We start from the raw sequence: 19,634 nt of genomic DNA on the forward strand, positions 1-19,634 counted from the left end.
GAGTAAATTACAAATCGGTATAAATTTTTGATACCAGTTGATTTAAAAGAAAAAAAAATATTTCGCTAGAGTTCCCCTTTAACCCAGCACAGGAATGAGGAAACTAGATTTTGTGTATGCGAGCTACTTGTCCCGGGGTGGAGGCTATGCCCTTGAAAAACAAGTGTTAAGCACCGCTAATTCTCCGGCAGCTCGCAGCCGCTGTTTGATATTCCTGTCCGTATTGGAAATCCATCGGCGGCGTTTGCATCGCCCTCATTATAGAGAGAGGAAAAATGAAAATAATAAATAAATAACGCCAAACGCCACGAGAGAATATTCAGCGGGGAGCAGCGCTAATGAGCAGATACACACAAACCAGATTCAATGCATAATTATTTTTAAATGAATGCTTTGCGGGGTTTCCATGTGTGAAAAGAAGACGGAACGTGTTTGAACTGGGATGCCGGCGCTAAACCTTGTCTCACGAGGAGCCGGGGGAGGGGGAGGGGAGACGGAGACATAACCTTGTTCTCTGCAAGGGACAGGGGCCTTTTCCTTGGACCCGGTGGGGATTCAAGAGGTCTAAAAAGTAATAGAAGGAGGTCAACTATTCTGGTCGGAGCGGAAACCATGACGTTAGACATTGAGATTCTGGACGGAACGGCTTTGGGATCTTTCGTTCTTTTATGCCGGCGTCTACACTTGTTTGGTGGGGCTGCAAGACGCCATTGTTATTATCCTCTCCGTCAGGAATATTTTTCCGCATACAACTAACATTCTGATTAGTCGAGTTCTCACGCTGGATACAACAGATTCCGCGCCGTTTCTTTCAGCTCTTGTTGGATTTGATGTGACGTGGACTGTTAGGAAGTGTTATTGGTCTTTATTTCAAAAAGACATGAAAACTTCGATCCTGTAAGACTGGGTTCACACTAAGTTTTTTCTTTTTTTTTCCAGCCGTTTTTGCAAAAAATGGATTGAAAAACGGATTCATTTGTGTGCATTCAGTTTTGATCCGTTTTTCCGTTGACTTCCATAATAAAAAAACATACAGAGAAATGTAGTTGACCACGTTTTTGTGTACGTTAACCCCTTAATGACTGTGGGCGTACATTTACGCCCCCCGCTGCCTGGGCCTTAACGCAGAAGGGCATAAATGTACGCCCTGCCGGGGCAGCCGGGCCCTCGCTCTCAATGGTGGGCCGCCGCGATTGCATGGCCATTAACCCCTTAAACGCCGAGATCACGACATGACCTCGGCCTTTAAGTGTAAGTGGCAGGAGCATCTCACCGCAGCAGCGTGTCAGCAGGGGTCCCGATCGCATGGCCTGACTGCCAGAGGTCTCTTACCTTCCTACGTGCAGTCAGGTCTTCAATCTTTTGATTCAGTCTGCCACAGGCCACAGGCAGGCTCTATCAGAAGATAGCAAATAACACTGATCCCTGCTATGCTATGACATAGCAGGGATCAGTGTGTTCAATGTAATGTATTAATGTAAAATTCCCCTAAGGGGACTTAAAAAGTGTAAAAAAAAAAAGTCCCAAAGCCACTCCCCCAATAAAAGTGAAAAGCACCCCCCCTTCCCATTTTATACATAAAACACATAAAAATAATAACGTCAATTAACACATAATAGACCGTAGCGTGCGTAATCGTCCAATCTATTAAAATATAACAATATTGTTCCCGCACGGTGAACGGCGTGAAGATAAAGCAGTAAAAAAAAAAACGCAGAGATTGGTGTTTTTAATTTCATTATTTGTATAAAAAAATTAATAAAAAGCGATCAATACGTTTTATCTACAAAAAAATGTTACTAATAAAAACTAGAGATCATGGCTCAAAAAATGACGCCCCATACAGCCCCGTAGGTGGAAAACTAAAAGTGCCATTTTAAGAAAACCTAGTAAACCTGCATATTGCTGTCTTCAGACCGACCTATAGAATAAAGAAAAACTGTCAGTGTTACCGAAAAGTGCATTATGGAAACATGGGGAACCCCCCCCCCCCCCCCCCCCAAAAAAAAAAAAAAAAAAATTGTGGAATCGCATTTTTTGACCCAAATTCACCCCATAAATGATATTTTGGGGTTCCGTCATTCATTTTATGGCAGATTGAAAGATTCCATTAGAAAGTACACCTGTTCCTGAAAAAACAGGTGCAAAAATGAAAGAGTTTTGGGTCTTAGAAGGCGAGAAGTGACAATTGGCCCCGTCCTTAAGGCCATTTCAGGCCCGGTCCTTAACCCCTAGACGACCCTGGACGTACAGTTACGCCATTGAAGTCTGTCACCAGATGAGCCTGGGCAGGGGCGTAGCTAAAGGCTGATGGGCCCTGGTGCAAAATTTTAGCTTGGGGCCCCCCCATCTCCCCCCGATCAGGCAAAGTCCTATCTAACGTTATATCCAATTACTCTAATGTGCCACCATGTTCTAATGCCCTGTCACTGCCTCCACCTCATGTACTGCACTACTGCCCCCTATAATTAATGGACTGTACTGTGTCATTGTCTAATCATTGTATTCCAATCTTTGACTCTACAGCTGAAAAACTACAACTCTCATCATGAACTGCCAGTTGGAAACGATGGGGGTTGTAGTGCTGCAACCTGAAGAGCCACATGCTGCAAAACTACAACTCCCATTATAAACTGTCAGCAGGGCATGATGAAGTTTGAACTTCTGCAACCTGGAGAAGTCACCTGATATCACCTGCAGTCCTATGTAACACCACAGATAACAGTGATATCCCTCTGAGTACAGATAATGTAGTAGTCATCTGCAGTCCTATGTAACACCACAGATAACGCAGTGATATCTCTGAGTACAGATAATGTAGTAGATGTCACCTGCAGTCCTATGTAACACCACAGATAACACAGTGATATCTCTGAGTACAGATCATGTAGTAGATGTTCCCTGCAGTCCTATGTAACACCACAGATAATATCACAGTGATATCTCTGAGTACAGATAATGTAGATGCAGCACAAGCTGGAGCTCAACGCGGTAAAGATACGGCCATAGGACATAGCTTGGGCCGCCAAGGCAGATGTCTGGAGGAGGGGGCGCTGGTACTTGCTGTCATCTGATTAGGTAAGAGGCCCAATCAGGTGACAGCATGTGCCAGCGGGCGCAGCGGGACAGATTAGCGCAGTGCTTCCCAACCTTTTCCACCTCGGGGCACCCCTACTAAATGATGTTCTACAAAATAAGAAAACCGTCATACAGTGACTCACCGGTGACGTCTTCTTTGATCTGAGGCGTCACTTTCCCTTTTCCTCTTCATCCGGCCCAGTCCTCCAAGATGATTCCTTCCAGATACGTTTCATCCCCTTAGAACCTGCGAGACAAACAATTTAGGCTCCGCACATTTCTAGCAACTTCCTTCCCTTCCTCCCTCCTGTAGGCTCCCATAGTAACTGCGCTGTTTGGTGTAATGTGCAGTAAAGTGAGTAGGAATGTGGGATGCCCCCTGTATGTAGGATTCCCTGCTGTGCCCCCAAGAGCTAATAATGCCCCCAGAGGTGCCCCCATACAATAATAATGCCCCCAGATGTGCCCTCATGAGCTAATTATGCCCCCAGAGGTGCCCCCATGAACAAATAATGGCCCCAGAGGTGCCCCCCATGAACTAATAATGGCCCCAGAGGTGCCCTCATGAGCTAATAATGCCCCCAGAGGTGCCCCCATGGACTAATAATGCCCCCAGAGGTGCCCCCATGAACTAATAATGCCCCCAGAGGTGCCCCATCAACTAATAATGCCCCAAGAGGTGGCCCCCATGAGCTAAAAATGCCCCCAGAGGTGCCCCCATGAACTAATAATGCCTCCAGAGGTGCCCCCATGAACTAAAAATGCCCCCCAGAGGTGCCCCCATGAACTAATAATGCCTCCAGAGGTGCCCCCATGAACTAATAATGACCCCAGAGTTGCCCCCTATGAACTAATAACGCCCCCAGAGGTGCCCCCATGAACTAATAATGCCCCCAGAGGTGCCCCCATGAGCTAATAGTGCCCCGAGAGGTGCCCCCATGAACTAATAATGCCCCCAGAGGTGCCCCCATATACTAATAATGCCCCCAGAGGTGCCCCCATGAGCTAATAATGCCCCCAGAGGTGGCCCCCATGAACTAATAACGCCCACAGAGTTGCCCCCATGAACTAATAATGCCCCCAGAGGTGCCCCCATACAATAATAATGCCCCCAGAGGTGCCCCCAAGAACTAATAATGCCCCCAGAGGTGCCCCCATACAATAATAATGCCCCCAGAGGTGCCCCCAAGAACTAATAATGCCCCCAGAGGTGCCCCTATACAATAATAATGCCCCCAGAGGTGGCCCCCATGAACTAATAACGCCCACAGAGTTGCCCCCATGAACTAATAATGCCCCCAGAGGTGCCCCCATACAATAATAATGCCCCCAGAGGTGCCCCCATACAATAATAATGCCCCCAGAGGTGCCCCCATACAATAATGATGCCCCCAGAGGTGCCCACATGAGCTAATAGTGCCCCCAGAGGTGCCCCCAAGAACTAATAATGCCCCCAGAGGTGCCCCCATACAATAATAATGCCCCCAGAGGTGCCCCCAAGAACTAATAATGCCCCCAGAGGTGCCCCCATACACTAATAATGCCCCCAGAGGTGCCCCCAAGAACTAATAATGCCCCCAGAGGTGCCCCTATACAATAATAATGCCCCCAGAGGTGGCCCCCATGAACTAATAACGCCCACAGAGTTGCCCCCATGAACTAATAATGCCCCCAGAGGTGCCCCCATACAATAATAATGCCCCCAGAGGTGCCCCCATACACTAATAATGCCCCCAGAGGTGCCCCCAAGAACTAATAATGCCCCCAGAGGTGCCCCCATACAATAATGATGCCCCCAGAGGTGCCCACATGAGCTAATAGTGCCCCCAGAGGTGCCCCCATGAGCTAATAGTGCCCCCAGAGGTGCCCCCAAGAACTAATAATGCCCCCAGAGGTGCCCCCATATACTAATAATGCCCCCAGAGGTGCCCCCATACAATAATAATGCCCCCAGAGGTGCCCCCATATACTAATAATGCCCCCAGAGGTGCCCCCATATACTAATAATGCCCCCAGAGGTGCCCCCATACAATAATAATGCCCCCAGAGGTGCCCCCATATACTAATAATGCCCCCAGAGGTGCCCCTAAAAAAACAAACATCCTACTCACCTAATCGGCGCTGTGTAGCTGCAGGCAGCAGCTCTCCTCCTCCTCTTCGGGCTCCATCTTGCGAGCCGCAGGGACGGGACTTCCGGCAGACGTGATGACGTCACATCCTCACGCCTGCCGGAGAGGTCGCGGCCCGGCCTCCCATAGGCTGCTGGTATGAAGTGCCGGCAGCCTATGGGAGAGAATACAGGAGGAGGACGCTGACAGGTCCTTCTCCTGTATTCTGATCGCTTTAATGTTCCGCCCGCTCACTGTGCGGGCGGAACATCAAAGCGATCAGTGCATCCCGAGAAGCTGCGCGGCCGCAGCTTCTCGGGATGCTTAAAGTGACAGTGTCACAAGTGGCAAGGGGGGGCCATGCGGGCCCCCCTAGCGTAGGGGCCCGGTCGCCATGGCGACCCCGGCGACCCCTATAGCTACGCCACTGAGCCTGGGCGTAACTGTACGTCCTGGGTGTTTCTCCTGCTATGAAGCGCGCTCCGGTGCGGAGCGTGCTTCATAGGAGGGGGGGTCCGGCTGCAGTGAGCAGCCGACACCTCACCGCTAATGACAGGCTGCAGCGATTGCGCTGCAGCGTATCATTAACTCCTTAAACGCCGTGGTCTCTTAACCTTCCTCCGTGCGGTCCGATCGGCAATCTGCTCACTGAGCCTGCACAGGCCGGCTCAATGAGCAGATCGCCTATCACACTGATCAATGCTATGCCTATGGCATAGCAGTGATCAGTGTGTGTAATCACACAAGTGTTTGTAAAAGTCCCCCAAAGGGACTTCAAATGTGTGTGGAAAAAAAAAAAAGTTAAAAACACCAATACCATACCCCAAAACCCCTCCCCAAATAAAAGTTGAAATCACCCCCCTTTCCCATTATTAAAAAAAACATATAAAAATAAATAAATAAATAAACCTATAATATAGCTTAGGGTGCGTAATTGTCCGATCTATTAAAATATAACAAGCGTCATTGCAAACGGCGTACACGAAAAGAGGGAAAAAAGTGCGCGGATTACCGATTTTATGTTACATTATGTATAAAAAAAAATAATAAAAAGTGATCAAAACGTCCGATCTTCACAAATATGGTATTAATAAAACTAGAGATCATGGCGGAAAAAATTACTCCCCATACAGCCCCATAGGTGAAAAACTAAAACCGTTATAAGTGTCACAATAGGCCCATTTTATTAATAATTAATTGCCAAAAAAAAGGATTTTATAAAAATATATATAACATTAGAGAATCTGTGTAACCTGCATATGGTTGTGTTCGGACTGACCTATAGAATAATAGTATCATGTCGCTGTTACCATATAGTGCATTACGTAGACACAGGAACCCCCCAAACGTTACCATATTGCATTCTTTTACGATTTCACCTATTTATATCTTCATAAATAATATATTTGGGGTTCCATCATACATGTTATGGTAAAATGAAAGACGCCATTACACAGTACAACTATTCCTGTAACAAACAAGCACTTACATGGCCTGTAGATAAAAAACTGAAAGTGCTGGAGCTCTTAGAAGGGGAGGAGGGAAAAACGAAAACACTAAGATCAAAATTTGCGCGGTCCACTGGGTCATTTTGAGCCTTGTCCTCAAAGGGTTAAGGGGTAAAAAAAATGGATGTGTTTTGATCCTGTTTTTTTTTTTTGTAATGGAAGTCAGTGGAAAAATTAATCAAAACGGAGGCAGACAAATGCATCCATTTCTCCAACTATTTTTTCATGCGTTTTTTGAAAAAACGGATGAAAAAGACAGCTTGCAAAAACATAGTGTGAACCCAGCCTTACCTGCGCGATGATATACTAAAAAAAAAAAGAAAGAAAGAAAGGAAGCTACCATGCAGAGATGCTCATGAATATCCAGGACTACTGAGCTCACACACATAATGGAGAGGACTACTTATTGTCCATGTTATTCAGGAGGATATCTCTGGATCAGCTGCACAGAACTAAGTAAGTGATACATGATTCTGTTCAGCTTCTCTGTCACTAGTTTATGTTACCCTGAGATAGGACAGCATAACCCCACTGACAGAGTCTCTTTAAAGGGGTATCCCCATCTGAAGAAGTTATCGGTAATCTATATGGTTAGAAGTTTGACAGCTGGAACCTTTACTGATCCCACGTGCAGAGATAAAACTGTCCTCAGAAGGAATGGTGAGGACTACGCATGCGTGGTCCCCAGTCCATCCATTCTCTATGGCAGTGCTTCTCAATCCCAGTCCTCAGGCCTCACCAACAGGTCATGTTTTGAGGATTTCCTTAGTATTTCACAGGTGCAATAATTATACTCAGGTGCATCAGGTATTATCACAGGTGTTCTTTGTATGGGAAATCCTCAAAACATGACCTGTTGGTGAGGCCTGAGGACTGGAATTGAGAAGCACTGCTGTATGGCGCTGAACTCTGCAATTTTTTTTTGTTTATGGTAAAATATAAGGGGTATTCCCATTGTAAAGAAGCAGTCCAGCGCTTTCTAACACAGGCTACAGTTCACACAATGCTTCTGGCTCTGCAGAGACAAAGGTGGCGGAGTGTCATTACTGTCCTATCTAAGGGTGCGTGCACAATACAGAATTCCTGCGTATAACCCACAGCGGATTTTGTCACTCGTACCCGGACGCGGCAGCACGCATCTCCGCCCGTGCCATAGACACTATTCTATGCACTGGCGAATTCTGCATTCCGCTGAAAGAAATGTCAGTTCTTTTGGCGGAATGCGGAATCTGCCCGTACATAGAAAAGTGTCTATGGCACGGACGGAGATGCGTGCTGCCGCGTCCGGGTACGAGCGACGAAATCCGCGGGAATTCCGTAGTGTGCACGCACCCTAAGTGCAGCAAGTGATAGGTGAAGGACAGAGAACTTTATTCTCCTAGCTCCTACTACGTAGCATCATGTGAGATACAGCTGCAGTCTGTCTCTTCTTCTCTCTGTCAGCTATGGCATACGGCAAAGCAATGTCCTTCTGTATCACAGGGAACTATAGAATCTACACCCAGCACATAGCAGAGGCAGTCAGTATGAGTTAGGGGGCTTGTATAACTAATGAGTACAAGGACTCATCTACTATATCACTGCTCTTCTGGTCTCTTAAGGAAAGAATACATTTTGGGGTATTTACCATCCTGTGCATTGGTGCAAACTTACGGCAAGGTGTGTAGGGGGTGCGGCCTCGGACTCTACCACCCAATTTCATATTAATGGTCTATCCTGAGGAAGAGTCATAGAAAACTCCTTTTAAGCCTTTATATTATAGTCATCACGTATTCCATAAATCCTATAGACTGCAGTGAAGATACAGATGCATGCCTCCTTATGGTCTCTTTTTTATTCACTATATACCAATACATGTGTCACAAAATCACCAGCTTTAAGAGAAAACAAACAAAACATGGTTTTACTACTGTCAGGAGATGTTTATGCTATATGTGTCTTTATGTGGCCACCCAGTGGTTGTCATGTGAACTGCACCCTGTGGAGGGTTTAGGTAGCATGTTGTAACATTGCCCTGAATTTATGAGAAATAAGAATTATTAACTAAATTGAAAGAAATGTAAGGATGGACACGTCTTTAGAAGCGCACATGGCCGACCACCTATCCCCTGGTTTTAGTAGCTCATAAAGCTTCTTAGAATTGGCAAGCAGGAACACTATTACCATGGGTGTACTTAAATTATCTGTGAATTTCTAGCCTTAGGCCCTGGATCTGAACCTGAGGCACCCAACAACCCCACTGATATACAGTAAGGTCTATCTTTAGTTCAAGTCATGGAGGCAGAGCTTATCTACAGAATGCATGCCTCCTCCCTCCCCCACCCTTCCCTGGTTATCCAGGCCATAAAAAACATGGCTTCTATCTTAAAGGAACAGCACCACTCTTGTCCTCAGTATAGGTGTGTAGCTGTGTTTTTTCTAATCCGGAATACCCCCTCTAACCATGCAGAGGATGGGGGAGGGAGGAGGCATGCACGCTGCAGCTCAGCGCCTTCTCTATGGCTCTTAAGCTTGGGAAAAAAACATGATTTTATAACTTTACAAACAGCCATCAGCTAAGAGACAGGTATCACTAGTTTTCTGTCCCTATCGGCCATCTGCCCTGTCCGGAGCTCTGACCATGATGCACGTCTGACAGATTCCCCTTAAAGTGTTTCTCTCAGCGTTTCTGCGCCTTTAACTTCTCAGAAATATGAGTCTATCTTTAGCTCCATAACTTTGTTTCTGACTTAATTTCCAATGCCATGTCATCCGTTACCCCATTAGGGGGAGATCGATACGGAGTTTGCCTTCCTTGACGAATTAGGAACTCGCCCCATAAAATAAACAAAGGAAGATTCCGTTACTGACGACTTCAAGGCTAATTGGGTTTGAGACGTCTTCCAGTAATCACAATTACCTAAGGAGCCGGGATATTAGGTGAATTAGGATTACATAGAATACGGGCGATGACAACGGGCTTCACCTTAAATGATTGTAAATGCGGCGCTGCTAATGTCCGCTATGGATTTTCGTGTCATTCTCAGTATCGCCGCTCTTGCACTTTTCCAGCTTCCATTACTCCATTAAACACCACAAGCTGGAGCCTCTGATTACCGCTATATCCTTTTCCTCATGGTCAATGCAGTTAGTGGTGCGCACTATGCCTAGATACAGATGGCATGGTCCCCCCAGTTATATACAGATGGCACGGTCCCCCCAGTTATATACAGATGGCATGGTCCCCCCAGTTATATACAGATGGCACGGTCCCCCCAGTTAGATAAAGATGGCATGGTCCCCCCAGTTATATACAGATGGCATGGTCCCCCCAGTTATATACAGATGGCACGGTCCCCCCAGTTAGATACAGATGGCATGGTCCCCCCAGTTATATACAGATGGCATGGTCCCCCCAGTTATATACAGATGGCATGGTCCCCCCAGTTATATACAGATGGCACGGTCCCCCCAGTTATATACAGATGGCACGGTCCCCCCAGTTATATATAGATGGCACGGTCCCCCCAGTTAGATACAGATGGCACGGTCCCCCCAGTTAGATACAGATGGCATGGTCCCCCCCTAGTTACCCCTATACATATGTACAGTCAGGCTATGCTCAAACAACATAAAAGAAAAGAAAAATACTTTTGAGGTTAATGGAGATCTAATTCAGTCACCATATAACGGTATTATTAATGATAGTATGGTGGCATTATTAAGTAGCAGTATAGTCCGATGATTCAATCACTGTATATTTGTATGTGGTCCCTGTATGGCGGTGCTATTCACACAGTTTAGTGGCAGTCTTTATAAGCAGTATGGAATATGTGGGGGTATTGTTCTGTACTATATGGTGGTATTATTCTGTACTATATGGTGGTATTATTCTGTACTCTATGGTGGTATTATCCTGAACTCTATGGTGATATTATTCTGTACTATATGGTAGTATTATTTAGGAGTCCTAAATCAGGACTATATGGTACTGTTGGTGAGTCATAGTATGATGGTATTGTGTATGGATATTATGTAGTAAAATGGTGGTATTATCACAATATGATGGTATTATTTAGTCACTGTATTATGTTATTTTTTAGTAATAGTATGGTAGTGTTTAATTGGTATTATTTAGAACATTATGATGGTATTATTCAGTACTATATGGTGGTATTATTTAGTACTATATGGCAATATTTAGTATTATAGGGCGATATTATTCAGTACTATGTGGTGGTATTATTATTCAGTACTATATGGTGGTATTATTCAGTACTATATGGTGGTATTATTCAGTACTATATAGTGGTATTATTCAGTTCTATATGGTGGTATTATTATTATTCAGTACTATATGGTGGTATTATTCAGTACTATATGGTGGTATTATTCAGTACTATATGGTGGTATTCTTTAGCATATGATGATATTATTCAGTACTATATAGTGGTATTATTCAGTTCTATATGGTGGTATTATGATTATTATTATTCAGTACTATATGGTGGTATTATTCAGTTCTATATGGTGGTATTATTATTATTCAGTACTGTATGGTGGTATTATTCAGTACTGTATGGTGGTATTCAGTAGTGTATGGTGGTATTATTCAGTACTGTATGGTGGTATTGTTCAGTACTATATGGTGGTATTATTGAGTACTGTATGGTGGTATTATTCAGTACTGTATGGTGGTATTATTCAGTACTGTATGGTGGTATTATTCAGTACTGTATGGTGGTATTATTCAGTACTGTATGGTAGTATTATTCAGTAGCATATGGTGGTATTATTCAGTAGTATATGGTGGTATTATTTAGTAGCATATGGTGGTATTATTTAGTACTAAGCACTGATACCCCCACCAATCACCAGAACAGGGTCCTTTGTCCCCCAAGTGAATGGACAATCAGATGGGACTCCTGACACTTATCTATCTTTGACAGTCCCATAGTGAGTGGATAGAGAAGCAGACAGGGACCCCCAACACTTATCTATCTTTGACAGTCCCATAGTGAGTGGATAGAGTAGCATAATGGACCCCCAACACTTATCTATCTTTGACAGTCCCATAGTGAGTGGTTAGAGCAGCAGACAAGAGACCCCCAACACTTATCTATCTTTGACAGCCCCATAGTGAGTGGATAGAACAGCAGACAGGGACCCCCAACACTTATCTATCTTTGACAGTCCCATAGTGAGTGGTTAGAGCAGCAGACAGAGACCCCCAACACTTATCTATCTTTGACAGTCCCATAGTGAGTGGTTAGAGCAGCAGACAGAGACCCCCAACACTTATCTATCTTTGACAGTCCTGCTATGAGTTAATGGGGCAGCAGCTAAGCAGGGGCACTGTCTCCCCATTATCTCAGAACACAAATGACCCTCATCCTTGTGATGGTTGGATTCCAATTGATCGGACACTTTGACGTTTCCTGTGGATACTTGACTAACCCATTTAAATCTGTGCAGATCTTTCTAATTTGCTTCTTTGTATTATATCCGGTTTTCATCTTTTATTACTTTATTGTATTGCTATCTTTTTTTGTAAAGTTGAAGGTTCAGTCTCGGACTTTTTAAATCAGAAAACTCCTGTACGTTTTTTCTCCAGACGTTGCAGTTATGTAACCTAGAAGACTGAAAAGCTCGGCTTGTATTGAATCGCCCCATACTATTCTCCATCCGTCTGTCACCTGTAGCTGTCCGTCCATCTATCTCATGAAGTTGTAAACTCCTTCCTCGCACTGCACCCGCAGCTTGTGTCTTGAATAATTGAGTAAAAGAGAAATCAATTCTCAATTAAATAGTCCTTAATGGACGAGCTGTTGTTTTTTCTCTATTTATTTCGCAACTGGCCAGAAATCAGACAGAAAACTTTGCATTTTGCAAGTCCTCAATAAAAGAAGTAAATTTCAGTCCAGTGCTTCCTTTTACTCAGCAAAAAAAAATTAAAAAATCTTTCAAATTAACTGGGGCCAGAAAGTGCAAGAGATTTATAATTTACTTTTATTTAAAAAGTCTTCCCGTACTTATCAGCAGCAGGAAGTGGTGTATTCTTTCAAGTCTGACACAGTGCTCTCTGCTGCCACCTCTGTCCATGTCAGGAACTGTCCAGAGCAGTAGAAAATCCCCATAGAAAACCTCTCCTGTTCTGCACAGTTCCTGACATGGACAGAGGTGACAGCAGAGAGCACTGTGTCAGACTGGAAAGAGTACACCACTTCCTGCAGGACATACAGCAGCTGGTAAGTACTGAAAGACTGGAGATTTTTTTTATAGAAGAAAATTACGAAACTCTGTCATTGATTTGAAAGATTTTCTTTTTGCTGAACTACCCCTTTAAAGTGCTGTCTCGTTCCTTGAATTCCACTACATGGACAGGGGTCTAATCTGGTGAGGCATGCATTTAACCAATTACATTGTTCCTCTGCTGATGACCCCTCTGATACCCAAAAAAGATTGGCTGTCACTCTTGCCAACTCAACCCAGCCAATAATAAAAATAAACTGGCCATTCAGTTGGCATGTAATACCACATTTCTCCTGTAGAGGCCTCTGCAGTGAAATTCTATGTGCAGCTGGGATTACTCTTAGCGATCACTGATGATCAATGGGAGGTTTATGAGCCGGACATTAACTAATTTAGATGAATAGGCTCCTATTAGAGATGAGAAAAATTATAGTATGTTCACGTTTGCAAAACTCCGAACGTATTTGACTCCCGTTAGCTGGAGAAGTTGGATGCAGCCATAGGCCATAGGCTGTATGCATGTTTTCCAGGCAGCCATCTTCTTCAGCTACCAAAAGCCCAAACATACTGTAAGTTCTCCCATCTCTGCTCCTAGCTCCTATACTGTAAGTCCTTTAGATAGAAATGTCTACAGCAATCCACATTGACTATATGGTGACACTGTTCTTAATGGGTAATGTTACCTTATGGACCCAAAGCTCCTCGGGTAATTGTGAGAAGCTGGAGGGAAGTGGGTTGACCTGAGAAAGTTGAGTAACTTTTTATTCTACAAAGCGATAGAAAATTAATATTTTTTTCTTGTTTTAATAAAAATGTCAAGGAAATATTTTTTCCTTGCCAGGAATCAGATATAAGTAAAGGTCAAATGGATTTCTAACACGCTATCTTAAACACTCATACACTTTGGGCTGCACGGGGGCCGCGCGGATCTGTCGTTTCCTGTCACTGCCATTTTCCCCAATGGCATGGACTTGACAAATCGCTTGTCAGGGAAAGGTCGGAACCTCTGGGAAAGCAGCGCATTAGGAACTATTCATCATATGGACTCTGCCACAGTATTAACCATTTTGTATACTGCCCCGACTAGGAGAAAAAGTTACCCCGGCATCATCAGATCGCTATCTCCTAAGGGTATGTCATAGTATTGTACAATGTTCCTCATTGGGCAGAACGTGAGAATTCCAGGAAAGTTTTTCTTTAACTTTTTTTTTTTTTTACAGTAAAACTTTGGCTAGGTTAATAAATATTGTAGATTGGGCTATGCTACTGCTATGGCGGCTGACATCAGATTCTGACTTTGTTTAAAGTGTCACTGTCGTTTAAATTTTTTTTTCAGAAGTTAATAGTAAAGGCGATTTTAGGAAATTTTGTAATTGGGTTTATTTGCCAAAAAATGCATTTTTATCATGAAAAAGCAGGTTGAAGTTCTCCCCCCCTGTCTTCATGGTTCTCTATGGAGAGGGGAGGGGTGGAGGGAGATGAGGCACCAAAACAGGACAACAAAGAGTTAATTTACAGCTACATCACAGGGCTATCTCCTCTGACAGTCAACACTGACCTCTCTGACCTCTGACAGGTCCAGCTGTGTAATCCTTTGTTCTTTGCTCTCTGCTGGCGGCTAATCTACCTCCTCCCTCCTCCCCTCTCTTCCTTTGTGCTTGGATCGAAAACCCCAAAATGAGTGGAACAAGATTTTTTTTTTGATGATTTTGCACTACTCTATTGGGAGCTGTGTCTGCTAAACTGTATATATCTCTGTTTGTCGCCACCCAGTGGTTGTGATGTTGGTTTGGCCTAACAAATGACACTAATGTACTGAAATCCTAAAAGCGAAAGTACCATTTCACAGGGAAAAAAAAAATTATACTACCTGGTCGGCGGGTTCTCCATCTGCAATTTGACCCACTCCCCTGTCTGCTCTGTGCACTGGAGGCGGGACCAGAGTACCGATATCATTGAACTGGGAGCACTGGGCCCGCCACCAGTGCACAGAGCACATTTGCAGATGGAAAAACTGGTGCTGATGGCAGGAACCAGGAGGCAGTTTTAAAAGCGGACCACACCGCCGATATCTGTGTGCTGGCATGGACCAGGAAGTACAAAAAAAAAACAGGGGGGCTGGATTGTGCTTTTTTTTATTCCCGGCAACATTTTAAGAAATCAACGTATGCAGAATATCCCTAAGGAGTCTGAAGTTCCCTTTAAACTAATGGCAAAAAAGGAAAAAGTGATCTGAGGGAATCCGACAGAGACGCCTTTGATCCGCTATTTAATCCTGGTTGTTACTTGGCGTTAAATATTAGCATCATAAATATTTCTGTTTAACAGTTTTACTCATCTGAAAATACGACATAAAGGAGAAATCAATGAGATTTGGCGCAGGGTTATTTGCTGCATTTCTACAGACTGAAGTTTTCCAGTGGAAAAAAAAAATGATGACTCGAATATTATCGGGAGGAGAAACTATAAAACTATAGAGGGTACAGAAACTTCATTAGTAGCCAGACCCTGCACTGCCACCACCCACTGTTTGGCTCCTAAAGGGCCTCCGCCATCTCATATGTACTCAATAGCAGGAGCTGGCCTTCTATTACCTGCTGCTGCCTATACTGAGCTGTACGGGAAGTAGCAGAGAATAGCAGAGCTGCGCCAACAGCATTTATTAGCCTTCCTGGATGCCATACCCAATCTCTGGCATCTGGTATAGCATCAGGGAAGCTACATAGTGCTAGAGCGGGGAGTCGTTGTGCAGATATGCTACTGTATATAACTATATAGGGATTCACCAGTAAGCCTGTTCTTCTCTAATAATCCACCTTTCACCTCTGGATACTTAGGATACTAATTGTCTTCTTTCTGAACTTATAATATTTGTCTGTATATCCTTTTGTATATTTGGTATGGCTAGTATTATAGGGACTAGACTGCTGCCATAGCACTAGAAATCTGCAAAGGGGTGTACTGTATTTCCCTAACATTTGGGATCAATCTTCGATCATTTATTTATGACCATGGAAACCCTTGAAGTTTTATTTTATGTTTTAACTTTATGTTTTTAAGCAGCTGGTAATCCTCTAATATGTATTATTTATCCCCTTTACCTTTGATGATCACAATTTTTCATGTGTGGTATAGAAGTTCGGAAAGTTTTTATATTATTTTGTAATAAAAATCTATAATTTTTTTTTTACTTAACTTTCTTGACCGAGACAAAGTTTTGTCATATCAGAATTGTGACTTATTACTCACTAGAGATGAGCAAACTTTTTTTAAAAGTTTAGTTCCGCTGGTTTGCTGAACTTTGAAGCAAAGTCTGAACCAAACCTTAAATGAATTGCACTAAAACAGCTAATTGATTGCAGGCGTTTAGCTATTTTAATGCGATTCAGCAAGTTCGCTCTTTAATACTTACCTGTCCACGCTCCCCCGGTGTCTTTCTTCTCTGTTTTACGGTGTCCCCATACAACCACCTCCAGACTGCTCAGTTAATCACTGAGACAGGACAGCACTGTGGGTTGTGATTTGCCGAGGGGGTTGTCTCTTCTCAGAAGTGACAGCCCGCTCGGCCAATCACTGGCCACAGCCCTTCTCCCATCTCAGTCAGTCAGTGATCTTCCGAGCCGGATGTCTCTCTCATCTTAGGAGTGACAGCCTGACTGAGATGGGACAGCACCACGACCAGTCATTGGATCAGTGGGCTGTCACTTCTGGGATGAGAGTGACAGCCTGCTCAACCAATCACTGGCTGCAGCACTGTGAGTGATTGGTTGAGTGGGCTGGAAGCGGCTGGAGACACTGAAGACCCATAGGAGGATACCAGGGAAGCATATTGTGCGTATTGTACTTCATTGTGCGGCTACCATCTTTACAAACTCAATCTGAACTTTGCGAAAAGTTTGGTTCGGTACTTTTTGCAAAGTTGGGAACAAATCTCAGTTTGTAAGATTCGTTTTGCTCATTTTCACTACTGACACAGAACTGATACAAAGACCTTTATTTCTATCTCCACAGCAAACGTCTGCGACAATGAGCTGCTCCGTTGTCAGAATGGCGGAATCTGCCACAACAATATGCGATGCCAATGTCCTCCCGGCTTCACGGGCATATGGTGCGAGAAACAGAAGTGTGAAGACACCGGGGGCTGTACTTCTTCTAACTCTGGACAGGAATCTATTACCCACCATAACTTCTATCTGACCACCATGATAATTGTAGCTCGGCTCTGCACTTTGTAAAAAAAAACAAAAAAAAAACACGAATAACATACCTGCAATTTCCCAAGGAGAACAAAGTGACTATGAGAGACACAGAGAAAAAAATATAAAGGAAAACATAAATTATATTCAGACTGAGAGGGCCTGACTGTACTAAGCCATATGTACCAATTTGTGAATGGAAGATCCATGACTGTTATGATTCTGGCTGGAAAGATGGCTGCCTTCACGGAGGACTGCCATGGTATCAGAACCAGCTGTAAGGACCTTCAGCGGGGGAAAAAAAAAGAAGGCCTTAGCAACATGGTCACCTTAAAGAGAGCTGCTGCCATGGAATTGTAGGTTCGAAAAATTTCCCAAGCAGGACTGCTACCATGGCAGAATCAATCACATTATTTATTTGCCCGTATAATTGCTCCGAAAAAAGAAATGGACGACAAGAGCTTGTTTGCCACTTCCACGCGGTCACTGTACCTCTCTGCCCAGTATGTGGACCAACCAAATAGCGTCATTCTTTGCTGCCAGTGCATTGTGGGTAAAGGAAAGCGGCCATATTGGTCCCCTAATACCCTAACACCTGTGCTTTTGTGAACGTCGCTCCGTATACCCTTGTTGGTCGAAAGATTTTATTTGTCCGATGTTAGTGGCGCACATATCTCCCTTCCTTGGCCCCCATATCCTTTACGAGAGTAATTCAAGGCTTGTCTATCATAGATACGCCAAACGGAATTTTAAAAAAAATTATTTAAAAAAAAGTATATAAGGCGTATGATATCCAATATGGAAAAAAAAGGCTAGAGATTAAGCAAAAATAAAAATGTATTTATCCTTTTGTATTCAAATGAAGTTATTTTTCTTGAAATAATGTAAAATGTAGATTTTTTGTATTATTGCAAATCCGTGTTTAACAGACAATCTATTAAGTGATTATCATCAAAATATCAGAAACTATTTTTTCCTTTTATGATTTTCTTTTTTTTCTTTTTACTTTTTAAATTCTATATTATTTGAATTCTTTTGCGTTGCTCATTTTATCCTTTTTCGCGGCTATCGGGGCTAAAAAAAAAAAACCCTTCCCTTCGCTCCCTTTCAGCCGTAAAATGGGTGACATGCTCAGAAAATCTTCCATTAGGGAGCATGTGCTGGTGTTATGGAAAAGCCACAAGTTTACATTCGAGAGACGTGTAATAATGTTCCACCAAAGGAAATTCTAAATGTTTTCTTGTTGTTTTAAAACACTGGAAGATTTCAAAAGGAATAAACATAAATGAAAACAATTGAACATGCTATGTAATGCAAGTCTTCATTTTTTTTTAGAAGGTGAAAGTAGTGGGAGGCACAAAACTAATAAAAAAAATTATAAGCCACGCCCATGAGGAACCTATTTGGCAAAAGTAGTAGCTACAGTGGTCAGTCCTCAGAGGTGGTTCAGCTCATTCCTGGTCTTCAATGTAAAACCTGTAACAAAGTCATCCAACTACCATGTGTCATGCCATTAAAGGGGTATTCCAAGAAAAATAGCGTCCCCTATCCACAGAGTAGGGGACAAGTAAGAGATTGGGGATGTCCGATCTCCAAACCCTCGGCCAATCTCCATATCTGCCCCGAGCTTCTGTGTTATGAATAGAGCCGTGGGTACCACATATGGCTCTATTCATTCCTATGGAACCGCCGGAGAGAGGTGGGTACATCGCTCTTCCAGCCTACTCAACTCTTTATGGCACCTCCATAGGAATGAATAGAGCTGCGGGTCACGTGCGGTACCAATGCCTCTATTCATAAAAAAAGAAGTTGGGGGCCAATATGGAGATCATGGGGGGTACAGAGGTTTAACCCTTCGCAATCTCTTACTTTTTCCCTATCTTGCGGATAGGGGAAAAGTTGATTTTGCCCGTAAACCTCTAATGATACTTGTGTCTTGTTATGCAGCACCGGTCTTGGTGCCACTTATAATGACAGAGCCCAGGTCCACCAGCTGAAATTGCACTCCCTACCCTTGTACGTCAAACTACTTCAGAGTCTTCTTCTCTGTGTGAGTGTGATGTCAGGAAATTAAAACAGTTGTTCGTCGAGGGAAAAGTTTTTATATACTGTAAAACAATAAAGAAGTTACGCCTACCTCTCTGCACTTCCCTGGTTTCCTCCTATGAGTCTCTGAGTTTCCCGTTAAATGATTCCACCTCCATTTCAGGGCCAGACCTTTCTCATTGGGGACAGCTCGCTCAGCCAAGCATTGCTGGGCCATGGTGTGGCCAGTGATTGGCTGAGCGGGCTGTATCTGCCAAGACAAGGTCGTCTTGGAAAACAAAGCAGGATAATTTAATGGGGAACCCTGAGACCCATAGGAGGACACATCAATGTGGGCAGGTTGTGGCACACACAATAATACTCGTATCACCAAAGATCCAAAGTTGATGGATATTGAGTCACAGGTTGCAAGTCACATGACCCCAAGGTGAGTTTCATACCACTGCTCGCTTGTGATCTGTCTATGA

The 19,634-nt window shown here is 43.7% G+C and overlaps 1 protein-coding gene across 7 annotated transcripts in view; it reads left to right on the plus strand.

Annotated features, from left to right (window-relative positions):
• NTNG1 (netrin G1) overlaps positions 1–17,904 on the plus strand; it is a 227,294-nt gene extending 209,390 nt beyond the window's left edge. For all 7 annotated transcript variants that reach the window (XM_069969024.1, XM_069969026.1, XM_069969027.1 and 4 more), the window contains one exon: positions 16,937–17,904. In XM_069969024.1, coding sequence (XP_069825125.1) covers positions 16,937–17,160 — 224 coding nt within the window. In that variant the 3' untranslated portion in view covers positions 17,161–17,904. The remainder of the gene's footprint in view (positions 1–16,936) is intronic.
• The last annotated feature ends 1,730 nt before the right edge of the window (positions 17,905–19,634 follow it).

Source organism: Dendropsophus ebraccatus, chromosome 4, assembly GCF_027789765.1.
Source record: "Dendropsophus ebraccatus isolate aDenEbr1 chromosome 4, aDenEbr1.pat, whole genome shotgun sequence".
Taxonomy (NCBI): Eukaryota; Metazoa; Chordata; class Amphibia; order Anura; family Hylidae; genus Dendropsophus; species Dendropsophus ebraccatus.